General features: G+C 47.4%; 1 protein-coding gene across 1 annotated transcript in view; it reads left to right on the top strand.

The window, feature by feature from the left end:
- FGD5 (FYVE, RhoGEF and PH domain containing 5) overlaps positions 1-7693 on the top strand; it is a gene marked incomplete at its 5' end in the record, with an annotated part of 78473 nt that extends 70780 nt beyond the window's left edge. The window contains 7 exons of the mRNA XM_080350196.1: positions 486-585; positions 962-1099; positions 2110-2212; positions 3881-4011; positions 5477-5605; positions 6798-6946; positions 7638-7693. Of these exons, the coding sequence (XP_080206322.1) occupies positions 486-585; positions 962-1099; positions 2110-2212; positions 3881-4011; positions 5477-5605; positions 6798-6946; positions 7638-7674 (787 nt within the window). The 3' untranslated portion in view covers positions 7675-7693. The remainder of the gene's footprint in view (positions 1-485; positions 586-961; positions 1100-2109; positions 2213-3880; positions 4012-5476; positions 5606-6797; positions 6947-7637) is intronic.
- Between the last annotated feature and the right edge of the window lie 8548 nt (positions 7694-16241).

Here is a 16241-nt window from a genome sequence, read left to right as displayed (position 1 = left end):
GGAAGCACTCACACGTCTGCCCTGGGTGACACACTTGTGTGTTTCCCAACGTGCAGATCATCTAAGCGTCCCCCTCTAGATGAGCATGAACACGCTTATTCAGAGCAACCCTGCCAACACTATATGCCCTAGTGTGCCTGAAAGAGGGGGCAGACATGACAAAAAAGGAGACATTTCATAATGTCCTATGTGATCTAGGGTTGAGTGGCTTATAGCAAAGTCAGAGACTACTTTGAAAAATTTTCTGGGCATTTATTTCCTTCCTGGTCACAGGCGTAACCATGGATCTACACGAATCATCCTGCTGAATATGCCCAACAGTCAGTTTTGCTCCTGGTCAGAAAATGCCCAGTTCAACACAGTGGTGGGGAAAAGCAAAAAGCAAACATTCACAAAGTGCAGCTTTTCTTCTCTCATCCACAAACAGTTTGCCTCAGTCCCTGCTGCGCACGGCATTGACTGCTCTGCTCTATTTCATCCCGCAGCTCGTGCTCGGAAAGGGACGACTGGTACAGCTGCCTCAGCAGACGCATCCCGGATGACCACAAAGCCCACAACCCTTCCACTTTCCACAGCAGCGTGGAGGTGAACGGAGCACGAGTCTTTCAGTGCTTGAACGGGGAAGGGGGAAAGGAGAGAAAGAGGAAAGGAGGAGGGTTATAAAAGCATGGAACAGATTTGGATTGTGTGGGAAATGTCCCAAGTTGTAAAGATATAAAGTGCTCAGGCCCCTTTCAACTGAAGGCTCTAGAGCTTTGTATGGATATTACTGCACCATGTACTGACCGGCCAGTGTTTCGGTGCTGACGCAGCTGTCTCACAATGTGCATTTGGATTTAGGAAATTTGGGGATCTTAGCAAGTGAAGGTAGACTGAAATGAGATGAGAATTGTATGTGATGTACCAGGGCTGACTGAGTGTGCTTTGGACGCTGCTTCACTTGTTCGTTTTTGATTTTAAGCTACGGGAAAGGCTTGGAATCCCCCTGGGTGAGAGGCCTCCTACTTTGGTACCCGTGTCCCACGTCATGATGTGCATGAACTGCGGCTGCGACTTCACCCTCACGCTGAGGCGACACCATTGCCACGCCTGCGGGAAGGTAAGAGCTGCCGCGGTCCTGGGAGGCCCCGTCCCACCCGCGGACACTGCTGCAGACTTGCAGCACCATCCAGACCAGAACGGGACTTCTGAAAGAACTCGTTAGTGCTCTGCTAAATTAGGTAATTAGGTTTCCGATGCCTCTGGTAGGAACAGCAGAAACCTTCCTTGAGGGTCACATGAATTCCCAAAGGCCAGTAGTTGAAGACTCACAGGATAATTGTTGCTGAGTCAATTCTGATATACAGCTCTAGAGACAATGCAGCAATCAATAAAGATACAGGCTCTCTTCTGGACCAGAGCAGTAGCACCTAGTCCACGTCCTTCCCCTAATAACAGCTGGTAAAATTATCCTCCAAAGATGTGAAGAAGCTCAGCAGTAGCGCACGGTTTCACCAGTGACAAGGGGAAAGTTTGCTCTGTAGCCCATAGCAGAGCTGCTGCCTTCTCCCTTGAAGACAAGGAGATCTATAAACCTTCTTTGTTCTGTCCCTTTATCACTGACTCCAGACGTAAACCTGCAGCCCTGTTTAATCCATGGCTGTCTTTTAGCCTCAGGGATATTTTTTGTTGTGTATCAAACTACCAGTAATTTTTGATAGTATGAAAAAGCATTCGCTTCATCATTTCTCTAATTCCACAGGGAAAAATCAGTCTGAACCTACACAGAGGCAGGAACATGCGAGATGCTTAAGCAAACAATGTTACTAACAAAACTATGGAAACAGTTGTAATATGGAAATGGTCTTTCTGTGATACACTAGTGGGGAAGGTGTAAGTTCCCAGGAGATGGGGACAGCAATGGTGTGCAACCAAATGCAGTGATCAATTCTGCTTGTCTTATAGCAGTGCAAATCTACAGCGATCACGTCGGTCAGCACTTACCTGACTGCCACTGTTTCAGGAGTCGTATCTGGTCCGCTCTCTGTCTTCCTCTCCCAGCCAGCTCAGAGGATCTGTTTTGCATGTGCATATATATACATTTACATGTATCTCTCCTTACTGGAACAGATTGTATGTCGAAATTGTTCGAGAAACAAGTACCCTATGAAGTACCTCAAAGATCAAGCAGCCAAAGTCTGTGACAGCTGCTATGTGGAACTAAAGAAAAGAGGTAAGGTTCTTTCATTCTTGGCAAAACCAGCAAACCCATGTCCTGCGTGCACAACGGAGAGGCTTTAGGATCTGCCTGCCATGCTGTGTCGTGCTGCAGAGGATTCATCATGTCAAGCACGAGGCCTGTGCGTTGAGGCCCCGGGAGCGCGGCAGCTGAGGCTGTTTGCGCCAGCCAGGTGCTCCGAGGGCTCGCCCGGCCTCTTGGTAAACCGGAGCAACAACGAGAACCCCGTGCTGCGAGGAGCGGGTGCGGGGTACGCGGTCTGTCTGGTTCGGAGAAAGGGAGGCCAGGGGGCGAGCCCTGGCTCCGCGGGGCCCGGGGAGGGGACGAGCGAGGGGCGCTGGGCTCTGCCGCGGTGACCCAGGCACAGCCCGCAGGGAACGGCCTGAAGCTTCGTCAGAGGAGGCTCAGCCTTGACTTGAGGAAACATCTCTTAACCCAAAGGGTGGTCAGACACTGGGACAGGTTTTCTAGAGAGGCGGCTGATGCCCCAAGCCTGACGGTGTTTGTGAGGCATTCGGACAATTCTCTCGGTGATGTGCTCCAGCTTTCGGTCAGCCCCGAACTGGGCAGGCAGTTGGACGAGATCGCTGTAGATCCCTCCCAGCTGAAACACCCTGTGAAGTACTTACAGCTGATAGCTCTTCCCTGTCATTTGTAACGAATTATCCACTAAAATCAAACAATGGCTTTGCAGTTCTTCACTGCCCTCATCCATGCCGTAGCTTTTACAAGAAGAAACGCAGAGGTAAAGTGCAGAGTCACTAAGAGCTCATCTACATGGGCAGTTAATCTGGTTACCAGTTAAAGCCTGAATTCAAAGCAGAGAGCTACTACCTAACTAGAACTCTGCATTATTGTCCTACTATAAGTCCCTTTTCTGATTTAAAACCACATCCAAATCAAAAAGGGGGGCAGGAGCTACATATATATGGACAGAAGATGAACAGTAAATAACATTCTTGCAAAACTATTCATGTAAACAATCTCTAAAAGTAGGCACATTGTACTGTCAAGGATAAAAATGTGTGGACAGATTAAGTTTATTTTTTCCGTCCTGATTAAAGAAATTCACACCAGCCAAGCAAACCCATGAACGGATGCTGTCACAACAGCCAAAAAAGCATCCCCAAGCCACGGCGTGTCCAAGAAGTGACAGCCTGTGCTAAAACAATGCTGTGCGTTACTCAGAGCTTGCAGACAACGTGTGTTGCCAGAAGCGAGATGAGGATGATATGAACTCGGGCAACTGAGGCGAATGGAGACTGACAGAGACAGAGTAACTGCCGTGCAGAACTCCCCGAGAGCGGTTCCGACAGAAAGAACGTCACAGTAGCGAGTCATCCTGCAAAGGTGTCGGAGCACGGAGGGGAGAGGTGGAAAAGCCGTTTAAATTAGAAGAAAACAAGCTGTGTTTTGTGCTTTGTCAGCTTTTTTGCAGGTCTCTTGAGTATCTGTAGGTTATTACCATTAACCTAGGATGCTATTAAATCCACCTAGCTAATCAGACATAAAGGGGGGATTTGAAGGAAAAGGCTAAATAAAACCTGGCTATGGAGGCATTTCCTCAGTCATTCACATCGGTGTGTCGTGCGTCTCTTACGCCAGTCTGATATGCACAGATTCATCCATTTCTTCCCTTTCTGACTTTCCTTCATCTTGCAGAGCGGCCGCTAAGTGTGAGCTTCCCTCCAACCTCATCCAGGTCTTCAAGTAGTGCCTTCTCCGCTGTCTTCCACAATATTCATTATTCATCTTTCAAGAAGCAGAAGAAGATCCCTTCAGCTCTTATGGAGGTAGGAGTGAGCTGCCTGAGAAAGTCCGGCAGCTGTGGAGTATGGCGTGTCTGTAAGTGTTCTGTATGCGGTGGGCTCAGCCCATGCCCTGGTCTACTTCGATCACACAATTACTTTTTTCTGTTTGTTTTGGGGTTTTTGTTTGTTTGTTTTCCACAATAGTGTTTAAAATACAAAATCCTCTGAATGACAACACAGCCATTAGTCCCAGCCAGCACGGGTTCGCGAGGGGAAAGTCCTGCCTAACAAATGTAATGTAATTCTACGACGAGGTTACCCACCTGGCTGACCAAGGGAACCTGTGGACGGGACCTGTTTGGGTTTCGGTGAAGCCTGCGGTCCCGTCCCTCACGGTCTCCTCCTGGACAGGCCGCCCAGCGCACAGCCGCGCAAACACGCAGTGCGGGGGGCGAGCAGCCGCCCGCGAACTCCAGCACGCGGAGGGACTGGGATTTCACTGGAATCGGCAGGGATTCATTGCATTAAAGAACAGGGTGCAAACACCTTCTTGATCTCATTTTTCAGTAGAGACACTGGAATTTCTTGAGGTTTATTTGTGCTGTGGTGAAACTGAGCCAAAGATAGGAGCATGCAATACAAGCACCTGAACACTGAAAGAACCGATGCACAAATTTCAGCCCCATTAAGAAAAAAGCATTGCCTTTCTATCCCCAAGGAGGTGGCACATGCTTATTAGTATGAACTGGCTCACAATAGTATTGCTCCATAACTTTTTCTAACTTATGTACCCAGGTCCCGGAACATTTCTGTTCTGCTTCAAAACACTGCTATACCACTGCTTAGTCTTCTTGTGTCAGAGCTACAAAAGCTGACTTTGGGTCTGTGCCCTTTCTAAATTCAGTCCTATGGCAGCTTACTACTGTAACTCATAACGTACTCTGCACTGTGTACATGTAGTTCCATCTACTCAAAATACGGGTCTTTAAGAATATTAAGCACTTAGATCTCAAAATAATTCTGTGAGAGGGCAGCACTTAGAAATATTATTTCACAAGTGAAACCAAGTCATAGTCAAGTGGTTAACACAAACAGATATAAAACCATTGTGAAGCCTTCCATATATCCACATCTTAGAAGTGTTCAATCATAAGGCTGTAATTCCCTTTTGGAAGAATGTATTTTTAATATACAAAAATAACCAGACCTGGGAAAAGGGGCAAGTTTGGCTTCTCAGAGCACAACTGTAAACTTGCTGACCTCAATAATACCTCAACTGCATACTTGCCATGAGAGTTACTGAGAACCAGAAGTTTAACCAGTAATCTTCAAGCAGTTAAAAAGAACCATAATACCATGCTTATATTTTTTCTGTCTCAATATTTTTAACGGTCTACTTATGGTTTCACAGACACAGACCTGGGTGTCTGGTGTGATGTGAACCTGCACGGTCAGGTGGGGAAAAGCCTTTGCTGGGTCAAACGCCGGTTTCTCCGCCCTGCTCCAGGTAGCAGCCTCGGGAGAGGGAGCGACCATCAGCGGCTACCTCAGCAGATGCAAGGGCGGCAAGAGGCACTGGAAGAAACGCTGGTTTGTTATCAAAGGCAAAGTCCTCTACACCTACATGGCGAACGAGGTACTGTGCAACCTGACTTGAAGTACCTCCCTGCGTTCCCTTCTTTGCTCCCTACAGGCAGCACAAGTAGATGCTGAGCCTGGCAGCTCCGCCGCCAGCCGAGGACGCGAGACAGCAACTAGAGCATTTCTAATGTGTTTTCTCTCTTCCCAGTCCCTTTCCTTTTTTTAATTTCTTCTCCTTTGTGAACAGCTCCAATACACATAAGCCTGAAGTGTAATGTAAAGTTTGGTCATAACAGACATATTTCATAAGCAGAAGCATAAAAATTCATTTTGCTGAACAAAGGGCACAGAATACAAGAACTGTAGTAATAGCAATATTTGGTACTTTAAGCCTTCAGAACACTTTGCAAACATAAATTATTTAAACTCTCATCACCATTGTGGTGGCTGCATGAAGCAACACTATCCCCTTTAAACAGATGAGGAGATAGAGGCACAAAAGAGTTCATGATTTGGTGAGCAATTCAGACAATTGGCACCAAATTCTGTGTCCAGTACCTTTACCTCACCTCTGCCAACCTGAAAAGCTGTCATTTCCGGTTCAACAGCAGGGTAAAAGCAACAGATGGCTAATTACACTTTGCATTCCCAGTTTGCAATGTTGCTTTTAAAAGCACAAGCAAAAGCAACATACATATACAGAAAACATAACCTAAATACAGTGACCAAAGCTGCAGCTATCAGTAACAGCTGAACCGCAATTCTACCAAGGCTCATTGTTTTCTTTAACTTGTACAAAGCAGTGTCTGGCAAGCAAAATTCATGGATGTTTCTGAGGAGTAAATTAACAATTAACTGCATTACCAGCTCAGAAATTTCAAAGCAGCATTTTTGAAAGCAAGTGTGCTGTTTGAGACGGTGCACATTTCTGAGAGAGTTTCTAGTGCAATGAAAGGGAACGACAGGGTACCAAAAAGATGAGCACTTGCACTCGGCAAGCAAAGCTGGTTGAACGAAGTGCAACGGGGAGCGGGTGTCGGGGCTTCAGAAGCGCCGCCGTGCCGCCCCGGCTCTCAGTCGCCTCTCGGTTGCCTCCTGGACCATTACGTCAAAAACAGCCATTAAAGTCACAGCTAACTGACCTTCATGGCCGCGGGGGTAACATCCGTGCTTAGTTTTCAGATAAAGCCCTCAAACCGGTACAAGCCTGCTCTCCAAACGCTGCTTCTCTTCTTGTGTGCTTTCAGGACAAAGTTGCCACAGAAAGCTTGCCTTTGCTGGGTTTCACCATCGCCCCAGAAAAGGAGGAAGGAAGCACCGACACGGTTTTCCATCTCTACCACAAGCAGACTCTGTTTTACAGCTTCCGAGCGGAGGACAACAGCTCGGCACAGAGGTACAGGCCGCACAGGCCCAAAGCTTCACGGAGGGCTTTTGTCCCCTCTCAGTTCAGAAAGCCTTCATAACAGAGGAAACAGGCTGTTCACTGAGCCCCAGGGCACGTCACCGGCCCGCGGGACACCAAAAAAATCCACCTGGTGCTTTCCAGTTGTTCAGGAGGGAGAATTTGCTCCCTCGTGTAGGTAAAGAGCAGGCTGAGTCTCAAGAGTCATGCCTAGATGTCTGTCCGGCGTGGTAACTGTACGAAAACTTCTCTGATTTATGTATTCTATTTATTCATCACTTAGCTTCCCTATCAACAAATAGTTGTTTAGATTTCCCATTCTAATGCTGCTGTTTCCACATAATAAAACACTCACTAAATCAGTAATAAAAAGGCCAGCACCTCAAGACACACAGGGAAGGAAATAAGTGTTTATGGGAGGTTTTGTTGCTTTTAAACATACTTCAGTGGTTTCACCTTTCCTGTTCTAAGACACCACTTGTACCATCTTTGAGATTGACAATAAATCATTGGTAAAGGTTGTACTAGAACATAAGAGTCTGAGTATCCAGTTCCTTCCTTTAATCATAAACCATAGCTCCTCACTAGGGCTGGGATGAGAAATACAGTCCTCTTCAGGCTTTTTGTGCTTAAAATACATGTAACTTTACATGCACTGCTTTTTCTTTCCTGCCCCTTCTAGGTGGATTGAAGCCATGGAAGAAGCGTCCGTGTTATAGCAGCTATCACTCAGTGGACTTGGATCAGATTCTCAGATTCTGTACATTCCCAGCAACGCTCTCCTGTCGTACAAACTGAACAGTGTATTTCAGGCTACGTACACTCGATGTGAACTGTTTCCAAATTGCTCTTTTGCTTCCTTCTTCTTACCTCTGTGTTTTTGCAAATGGAAACTTTCAAATAGAGAATATTTATGGTGATCTTTATGTCTGTGCAAGTTCAGCTTGTACTATAAGCTTCTCCTCTGATCCCACAGTAAACTAAGTCTAACATCAAGACAAGAAAATACATGGAAATACTGACTACAGTAAGTAACAGGCTCAGTTTTACTTTACAGCACTATCATATTTCATTGGGTTGGTTTTGATGTCTACCATGAAACGAGAAACGATGTAGTAAACAACAAATGGTCATTTAAAGCACTTTATTATTTTTATTGAACCACAGCTTCACTTCTTTGTGTTTCTAAGGAGTTCTGTGGCCTGATTTATTACTCATCCATTAACAAGTGCCAGCATGAAATCATGCCCCGTGTATGCTAAATTGCTTCCACAGACAATGAACGAACAACACATTGAATTAACCTGGTCTACCAACACTTCACTGGCCGTGGTCCAGGATAATTACTTACTATCAATTTATGATTTTACGCAGACTGCTGCATAATTTATTTTAAAGGGTTTAATTTCATCCCACTGCAGTACTTTGAAATGCACTCGGTAGCTCTGCAAACCCAGATGCTGAATGCTATCACTTTTCCGTAAATACTGCATCAGACTCAAACCCAAAGGTTATCTTTAATTTATTATAAACCTACAGACAGTTTTATTTAACACTAGCCTACCTAGTAGTGTTAAGGTTTTCCCCACCTATTTAAACAGCCATTCTCCCGTTGTTTCTCTGTTCCTGTTCCAAAACGTGCTCACGAGCTGGCGGACCCCGGCGGCGCTGCCTGGCCCCAGCCCCGGCCCGGCGCGCGGCTGCGGGGCGCGGTGCCGCTCGCGCGGTGCCGCTCGCGCGGTGCTCTCGGAGCCGGGCCGGCCCGCGGTGCCGCTCGCGCGGTGCTCTCTGAGCCGGGCCGGCCCGCGGTGCCGCTCGCGTGGTGCTCTCGGAGCCGGGCCGGCCCGCGGTGCCGCTCGCGCGGTGCTCTCGGAGCCGGGCTGGGCCATGGGTGGCTTGGGGTTGGTTTTTATATTTTTAATGGTTTGGAGTTTTTATAAAGAAGGTTGAGAAGTGGTGTTCTAATCATTGCAATAAAATGATTTCATGTCCTATATTTGTGATAATATTTGACTGAGGAATAGAATGGCATTTATGATTAAAATATATCTTTGTATAAAAATACCATGTTCAAGAATTTACTTACATGAAAATGTATTGGGGGGGATTTTTATCACGTTCATTTTTCCGTTCCTTCCAGAAGCTTAAAGGATATCTGAATTTTTGGCCCTAACAAACTGTTTAGAATTGTCTGTATTTTTAAAGGTCTACTATATGTATCAAAATTATAAAGGTAGCTTAAAAAACCCCCGAAAAACAACAAATACACACCTACCACTAAATAAAAATATAGTTGTTTTGGGGTTTTGTTTGATGGTGGTTTTTTTGTTTGTTTTGGTTTTGTTTTTTAATACATCTGAGTCGGATAGTTTCATAAAATGTAGGTTATCATATGCAAACAAAAACCGAGTATGAGAAATGTAAAACTTCTGTACGTTTAGTCCATGTGTGAACACCAATGTTAACTCCTTGCTTCATGTTAGAATCATGGCCTTGCTACCAGTACACTTTAAATGTTTATCCCCCCTTAGAAATATTTTGCACTGACAAAAGAATAAGACAACGTTGAATAGAGTAAGATCTCTAACCATGGCCCAAACAAACCAGAACTGCACTGCAGAATACCAGTATTATGAAGATTTAGGTGCTGACATTTACTGACTCTTGTATGAAGTTTTCAGTTACAAGCAAGAAATGAATACATGAAAATATTTTGTTGTAAAAAATAAGACACAGTGCTATTAGACATTGTTTTAAGTAACGTGGAAAAATAAAAGAGCAAAACATAACTGCAGTTCTACAGGCTTTTCCTTTCCATTATTTTTACCTTATTTAACTCCAGCGTTGCAGTTCCAGTTACTGTTAATGGACACCAACCTACTAAGCAATTCTCTGACAAGCCGAGGAAGGGCATCAGGTCAGAAGGCGGCAGAAACACGACTCAGCGCTGCGCAGCGTGAGGCCCCACTGCGGGCACCTCCTGCACAGCCGCCCACCTGCCCGCTGCAGTCAGAGGTACCGACCGGCTCGACACGGCACAAAGGGCACAGAAAACGAAACGTCCTCACAGTTTCAGTCCACTGTTAATCCAACTTGAGCAGAGCTAGGCACCAGAGACAGAAATTATCTTCATTCCAGAGCTAATCCAGTAATCACCTTTTAGAAAACGCTAACATCCTATAATAGATGTACGTAGAGACACAGTTTACTATGTCTCTACATTTACTGACAGCTTTCTTCCTAACTAGTAACTAGTATTAATTCTTCAAAACAAAGACTGCTCCACACCTTAACAAATGTTTCAAAAAAATGTAGCAATAAGTCACAATGTACTGGCTGCTCAGGCAACAGCTCAGGTGCAAGCTGATCGCGCTTGTTTCAGTGGTTTTCTGCTTATTTGCTACTTATTGAAAAGCATTACAATTATTAGCCATTATCTGCGGCTGTTACTTAGATCTATCTTACAGTATTTGCCTAATTAAGATTTTTTTTAAAACAGTTATTATTTTTCCAAATGATGGTACAAGTCATGGGGAGCTGGAGAGTATTCAGACGTGACAAGACCCTGTGCCAGCCCAGGAGCGCGGCTGGTCCTGCTGGGACCGCGGCCTTTCCCGGTGCCCCCGCGCTGCCGCGGGGCTGACGGGCGCACACTGTGAACACCCACGCTGCCGCAGGGCTGACGGGCGCACACTGTGAACACCCACACTGCCGCGGGGCTGACGGGCGCACACTGTGCACACTCACACTGCCGCGGGGCTGACGGGCGCACACTGTGAACACCCACACTGCCGCGGGGCTGACGGGCGCACACTGTGAACACCCACGCTGCCGCGGGGCTGACGGGCGCACACTGTGAACACCCACACTGCCGCGGGGCTGACGGGCGCACACTGTGCACACCCACACTGCCGCGGGGCTGACGGGCGCACACTGTGAACACCCACACTGCCGCGGGGCTGACGGGCGCACACTGTGCACACCCACGCTGCCGCGGGGCTGACGGGCGCACACTGTGCACACCCACGCTGCCGCGGGGCTGACGGGCGCACACTGTGCACACTCACACTGCCGCGGGGCTGACGGGCGCACACTGTGAACACCCACACTGCCGCGGGGCTGACGGGCGCACACTGTGCACACCCACGCTGCCGCGGGGCTGACGGGCGCACACTGTGCACACTCATACTGCCGCGGGGCTGACGGGCCCACACTGTGAACACCCCGCGCTGCCGCGGGGCTGACAGGCGCACACTGTGAACACCCCGCGCTGCCGCGGGGCTGACGGGCGCACACTGTGGACAACCCCAGGCTGCTCGTGCCCTGCAGTTCCGGTACCGCAGCCATGCAGGGGCTTGGACTGAAATGTCCAGCGAGTGTCGCTGCTTGTGAAGGGAAAAGAAAGTACCAAGACTTGGCCAGGGGAAAAGGTGTTTCCCTGTGCCTTTGTGAACCTCCTGCTGCACTAGAACATCAGCCCAGCTTCACCAGGTACTTGGGAACACGACACAAACTTAATCCAACTTTATATTGTCACGAATTTGTATTTTGCCTCAGAAATCTTGAATCTGCTGTGCATGTTCAGTAGAATGAAAAAAAATCTTTACCGCATAATTGCCTTCCTTTGCCTCAAATATTTTTAGATGACAAAGTTGATTTTAAAAAAGGGTCAGTCCACCTGTACGTTCACAAAGCTATAACCCGCTATCAAATAAAAAGGCCATGGGCACCAACACGTGTGAAGAGGCGCCCCGTGTCCCCCGCGCGACGCCTCAGCAGAGCCAGCGAGCCGCCGGGCGCACAAAGGGACCGGGTGGGCGCCCGATGGAAAACAGCAGCTGACACTCAGGCTCCTAAAACACGCGGGTCCAGTGACACTACAAACATGGCATTTCAGGATGGAGGGAATCACCGTGTTCTCTAGTGCTCCTAATGTCCTTGTAGCACACTGTCTCAGTGGACAGCGTGTCCTCTATTACCTTAAATTAAATCTGGCTGCACTTGCACTCGCGAGTTCGCTACAGAGAAGTTCAAAGGCAAATGCCACAGACTGCACCCAGACAGCATTGCATCTCTTCCACTGCACATTCTGGGGATAACAGCAAGCAGCATATAACAGATAATATAGACACTTCTTTTAAGATGCATCTTTTACACACTGGAGCAGTCCCCACTGCGCAAGCAAGGCTTTAATTCTGACCACCACCTGAGTGTCAGAAATGCAAGGAATCACTCTTCCCTCTTTCCAGAATAAACAGCATGTCATTAGCTATGTAACTGCATTTCAGATAAACCAGTAAAGCTCTCCAGAACTCTGAAGTGAGATTTTCCTGCAGTTGACAAAGCCTGGAGCAGACACCAAGCTGCTTGTCTGAGACAGCATAGAGAAAGGAGGGCAGAACCCCACAGGATGCAGGTCACACCTCAGCGCTGCCCTGAACACAAGGACTTGTACTTCAAAAATACCTACTCACGCTTAGAGATTGAAATGGAATGTGGCATTAACAAGACAAAACCGTTTATACTATTAAAACCTTCTCGGTCACTTGTAACTGCTGAATTCTTCCATGCTAGGCATCAGTTTTGCTCTTAAAATTAACCTCAAAAGTTTCAGGAAAACTCTCTCAAAATTTTAAGCACCTGAAATGCCAACCTAAAAAAATCCAACCAACCAACCAGAACTCTACAATAGTCAATCCCAAATATTTAAAACACATGAACAACCTTAAATCCTACTTTTATTTTGTGTTTCTTGTCTTGCCCTGTCTTTTGCCCCCCTCCAGTCCACTACGTACTTTTACTGCCACCACGACCAGTGCTCCCGGCCCGTGCCATGGGTGCTGTTCCAGCCCCCTTTGCGCTGGTTGTCTCGTTCCACACCCGACACCCCTCTGTCCCTGCCATGTGCACATCTCCCATCTCACCTCCGGTCAACGGCGAATTCACCTGTTTCTCCAGGCCAGGAGCAACTCCCACGGGGTCTCGCCACTCTTCCTCTGTTCGGCCGCTTTGCAGAGCAATTCTTCTGAGGCAACTGTCCCACAAACGGGAGAAGCTAAAATGTCCTTGTTATCAGCAGCAGAGTCTGAAGAAGACCACCGCTACAATCCTCTCCAACCCTCGGCGGCGGCCAGTCGCGCAGGTCTGGAGGAGCCTGGCTGGAGCAGCGCTGGCGTGACGCAGCGGCTGGGCCCGCTCCTGGCAGTGCAAACGACGAGGAACACGGACACGACTCCTCCTGTCCTCCAAACCTCTCCTCGACCCGCCAAGCAGGAAGCAGAGAGAGGGAAAGCAGCAAGTCCCTGCTGGCTCCAGCGCTGTCCGTTCTTCTTTTCAGTCCGTTGGAGACCTGTCGGTAAGTGGAACAACAAGCATTTGCAAGAAGGCAACGAAAGAGGATGGACAGCAACTGCAAAAGACACTAAAGACTAAATAATAATTTGTTACTTTGGAGTCATGTTTTTTTTCAGCTATTAACCAACCTTAAATAAGCCCACAGGCACAACGTTTGTCTCACTAGAACACAAGCGGTATGTCTGTGTCAGCTACCAAAACTAACCATAATAAACCTACCAGCCTGTCACTATCACAACTTGTGAGCTTCAAATATAACATTTTCAAGATTTCAAGTAGCTACAGATATTAGTAAAACACTACATAACAGAACTCGGAATTTGTTCACTATTTTTAAATGCAAGAAACAAACTAAATCACACACTCAGAAGTTGTAACAATATTTTTATTTCCATACTATGAAAGCATGAAGCTCTAACTTGGGATGCCTCCCCGCACCCTGCCCTGGAATCCTCACAGATGTCAGTGGATACCCTGGAATGTTTTTGCAAGGTAACACTAGGCAATCTTATGCGATTTATTTTCAAATTACTGTGCAAAACATTCAATAGGGTATCCGGAGGCTTTGCTTAGTAGGATATGCAATTCTCACTACTGTCTTTTCATTTCCAGTTCCTCTCAGGTAGAGAAAAAATACACCTGTAAAGAATTTCTGTAGATGTTGTCTCCCAGCCATGTCAGTAACTGATTCAGCCATTGGCAACATTCAAACCAAAACCATTTATTGGCAGCATTCAAAGCCGTACAGCATTTTGCTTCAACAGACTAGACCACTGGTGTAAATAAAGTTGTTACTGGGAGCGCTTGCAAAGCTCGAAATTCCAGTCCACTCCAAATACTGGTAGCCAGAGATCAGGAAAGTAGAAAGGAACGGGTTGGCAACCCAAAGCCACAGAAAGCCTGGACCTCCCTTTTAAGAGGTACAGGCGAGAGAATTTGCCAGTGAGCAGAAGCAAATAAATGTAAAGAAGAGCTCAAAATAATCATCCAAGATTTCTACATAAAGCAGAAATGTAGCTGAAAGCATCCTAGCCTACTTCATCCCCATTCTATATACACAGATGTTCCTGCTCACAAAGATAACTCTAAAAATCAAGAGCTGCTTTATTCACTGTGGGATTCTCCTCGGGTTTATTCGGACAGTGACAATCCATCACTGAAGAGCACTCACCCGAACAAAGCCATCACAAGCAGCAGTCTTGTCAGAGAATTCTCTGACCACCAGACCAAACTATTTTCTACCTAACCACGAACACAGCTGGTGTGACAGCAATAGTAAAAAGGTTACAACTTTCATTCTGATGAAAACATTTTAGGATAAAATAAAGGACAGAAGATTAGATTCAGTTTAAACTTGCTTACAACCATGACCCAACAGATGCACATCTCACTGTTTAAAACCAGACTAAGAACAATTAATTCCTTTAGTATATTTCACTTGCAAAAGGTGAGCTTTTTTGACAAACCCTCTACTTAAGAAACCATGCTGTGCTCCGAAATGCTGCTCCACACGTCATTACTCCTGATTTATAACATGGGAAAAATGCTCATCCCATAACATCTAACTTACTTCTATAGTAAGGCCATTTTGAAAATCCTTAATGGTATACGTTACAAAAATGTGTTTATACCTTAACAGTATGTTTATGAATAAAGAACCTGCTTTATAAGGTATGTGTGCGTCCATGTTTTGAGAACATGACATTTCTTCACATATTGAACATTTCAGTAGTGAACAAACACTAAAGACATTTTTTGAAACATTTTTCTTTATTTACGTATTGCACGTACATCTATACATCATGCACTTTAATGTTATTAACTCCAGTTTTGGAGTTTATCAACTCCAGTTTGCACTCAGTGATCCATGCGAGTCCCTTCCAACTCAGAATCAGGACATTCTATGAGTTTTGCAACAGTAAGGGTATAATTCATTAGCGTTGTTCTTAATTTCTCATTTCCTTGCCCCAAATAGCCAGTTCTGACAACAAAACCCACAAAAACCTCAACACACAACAAAAAATGTCCCTAAACAAACAAAGGGCTGAGGGTGCTGACTGTCACTCTTCAGACAGCAGCACCTCCTGTTGGAGCGATTATTGCCTTTAGCTGCCGCCTCCTCCATACGTTGCCTTTCAGGAGTCACTATCACGCCACATCTTCCGGTTTCGCTGTTCACGGGACCACTCCTTAAGCTAGTTCCTACCAAAACTACTAGGCCTAAGAGAAACTTACTGGAAGCACCACAACCATTTTGATGGGAAGAAAGAGCTGCACACAACGACGAGTGACCGTGGTCCTGGGTCGGCACAGGACGGGCTCGGGTGAGGAACGCTGAGCAACGGGAGCTCCCACACTCTGGCTGCGCCCAGGCCAGGCTCAGGCGCAGGTCACAGGCCTGGCTCACGGGCAGGACGGGCTCACGGGCAAGACAACGCCGGGCTGGCGCCCAGGCCAGGCGCAGGCTCAGGTCACAGGCCTGGCTCACGGGCAAGACAACGCCGGGCTGGCGCCCAGGCTCAGGTCACAGGTCACAAGCCCGGCTCACGGGCAGGACGGGCTCACGGGCAAGACAACGCCGGGCTGGCGCCCAGGCCAGGCTCAGGTCACAGGCCTGGCTCACGGGCAAGACAACGCCGGGCTGGCGCCCAGGCTCAGGTCACAGGTCACAAGCCTGGCTCACGGGCAGGACGGGCTCAAGGGCAAGACAACGCCGGGCTGGCGCCCAGGCCAGGCTCAGGTCACAGGCCTGGCTCACGGGCAGGATGGGCTCACGGGCAAGACAACGCCGGGCTGGCGCCCAGGCCAGGCGCAGGCGCAGGTCACAGGCCTGGCTCACGCCCACCATCACAGCTTCGAGGCAGAACCACCTCAGGAGCAGCTCCACTGGGAGAACCCCAATGGCACTGGCTTCACAGAAGGAAACACCCAG

Source organism: Nesoenas mayeri (assembly GCF_963082525.1).
Source record: "Nesoenas mayeri genome assembly, chromosome: 10".
NCBI classification, from domain to species: Eukaryota; Metazoa; Chordata; class Aves; order Columbiformes; family Columbidae; genus Nesoenas; species Nesoenas mayeri.
The sequence above is the reverse complement of the archived record's forward strand: the minus strand, read 5'-3'. Positions and strand labels throughout refer to the sequence as shown.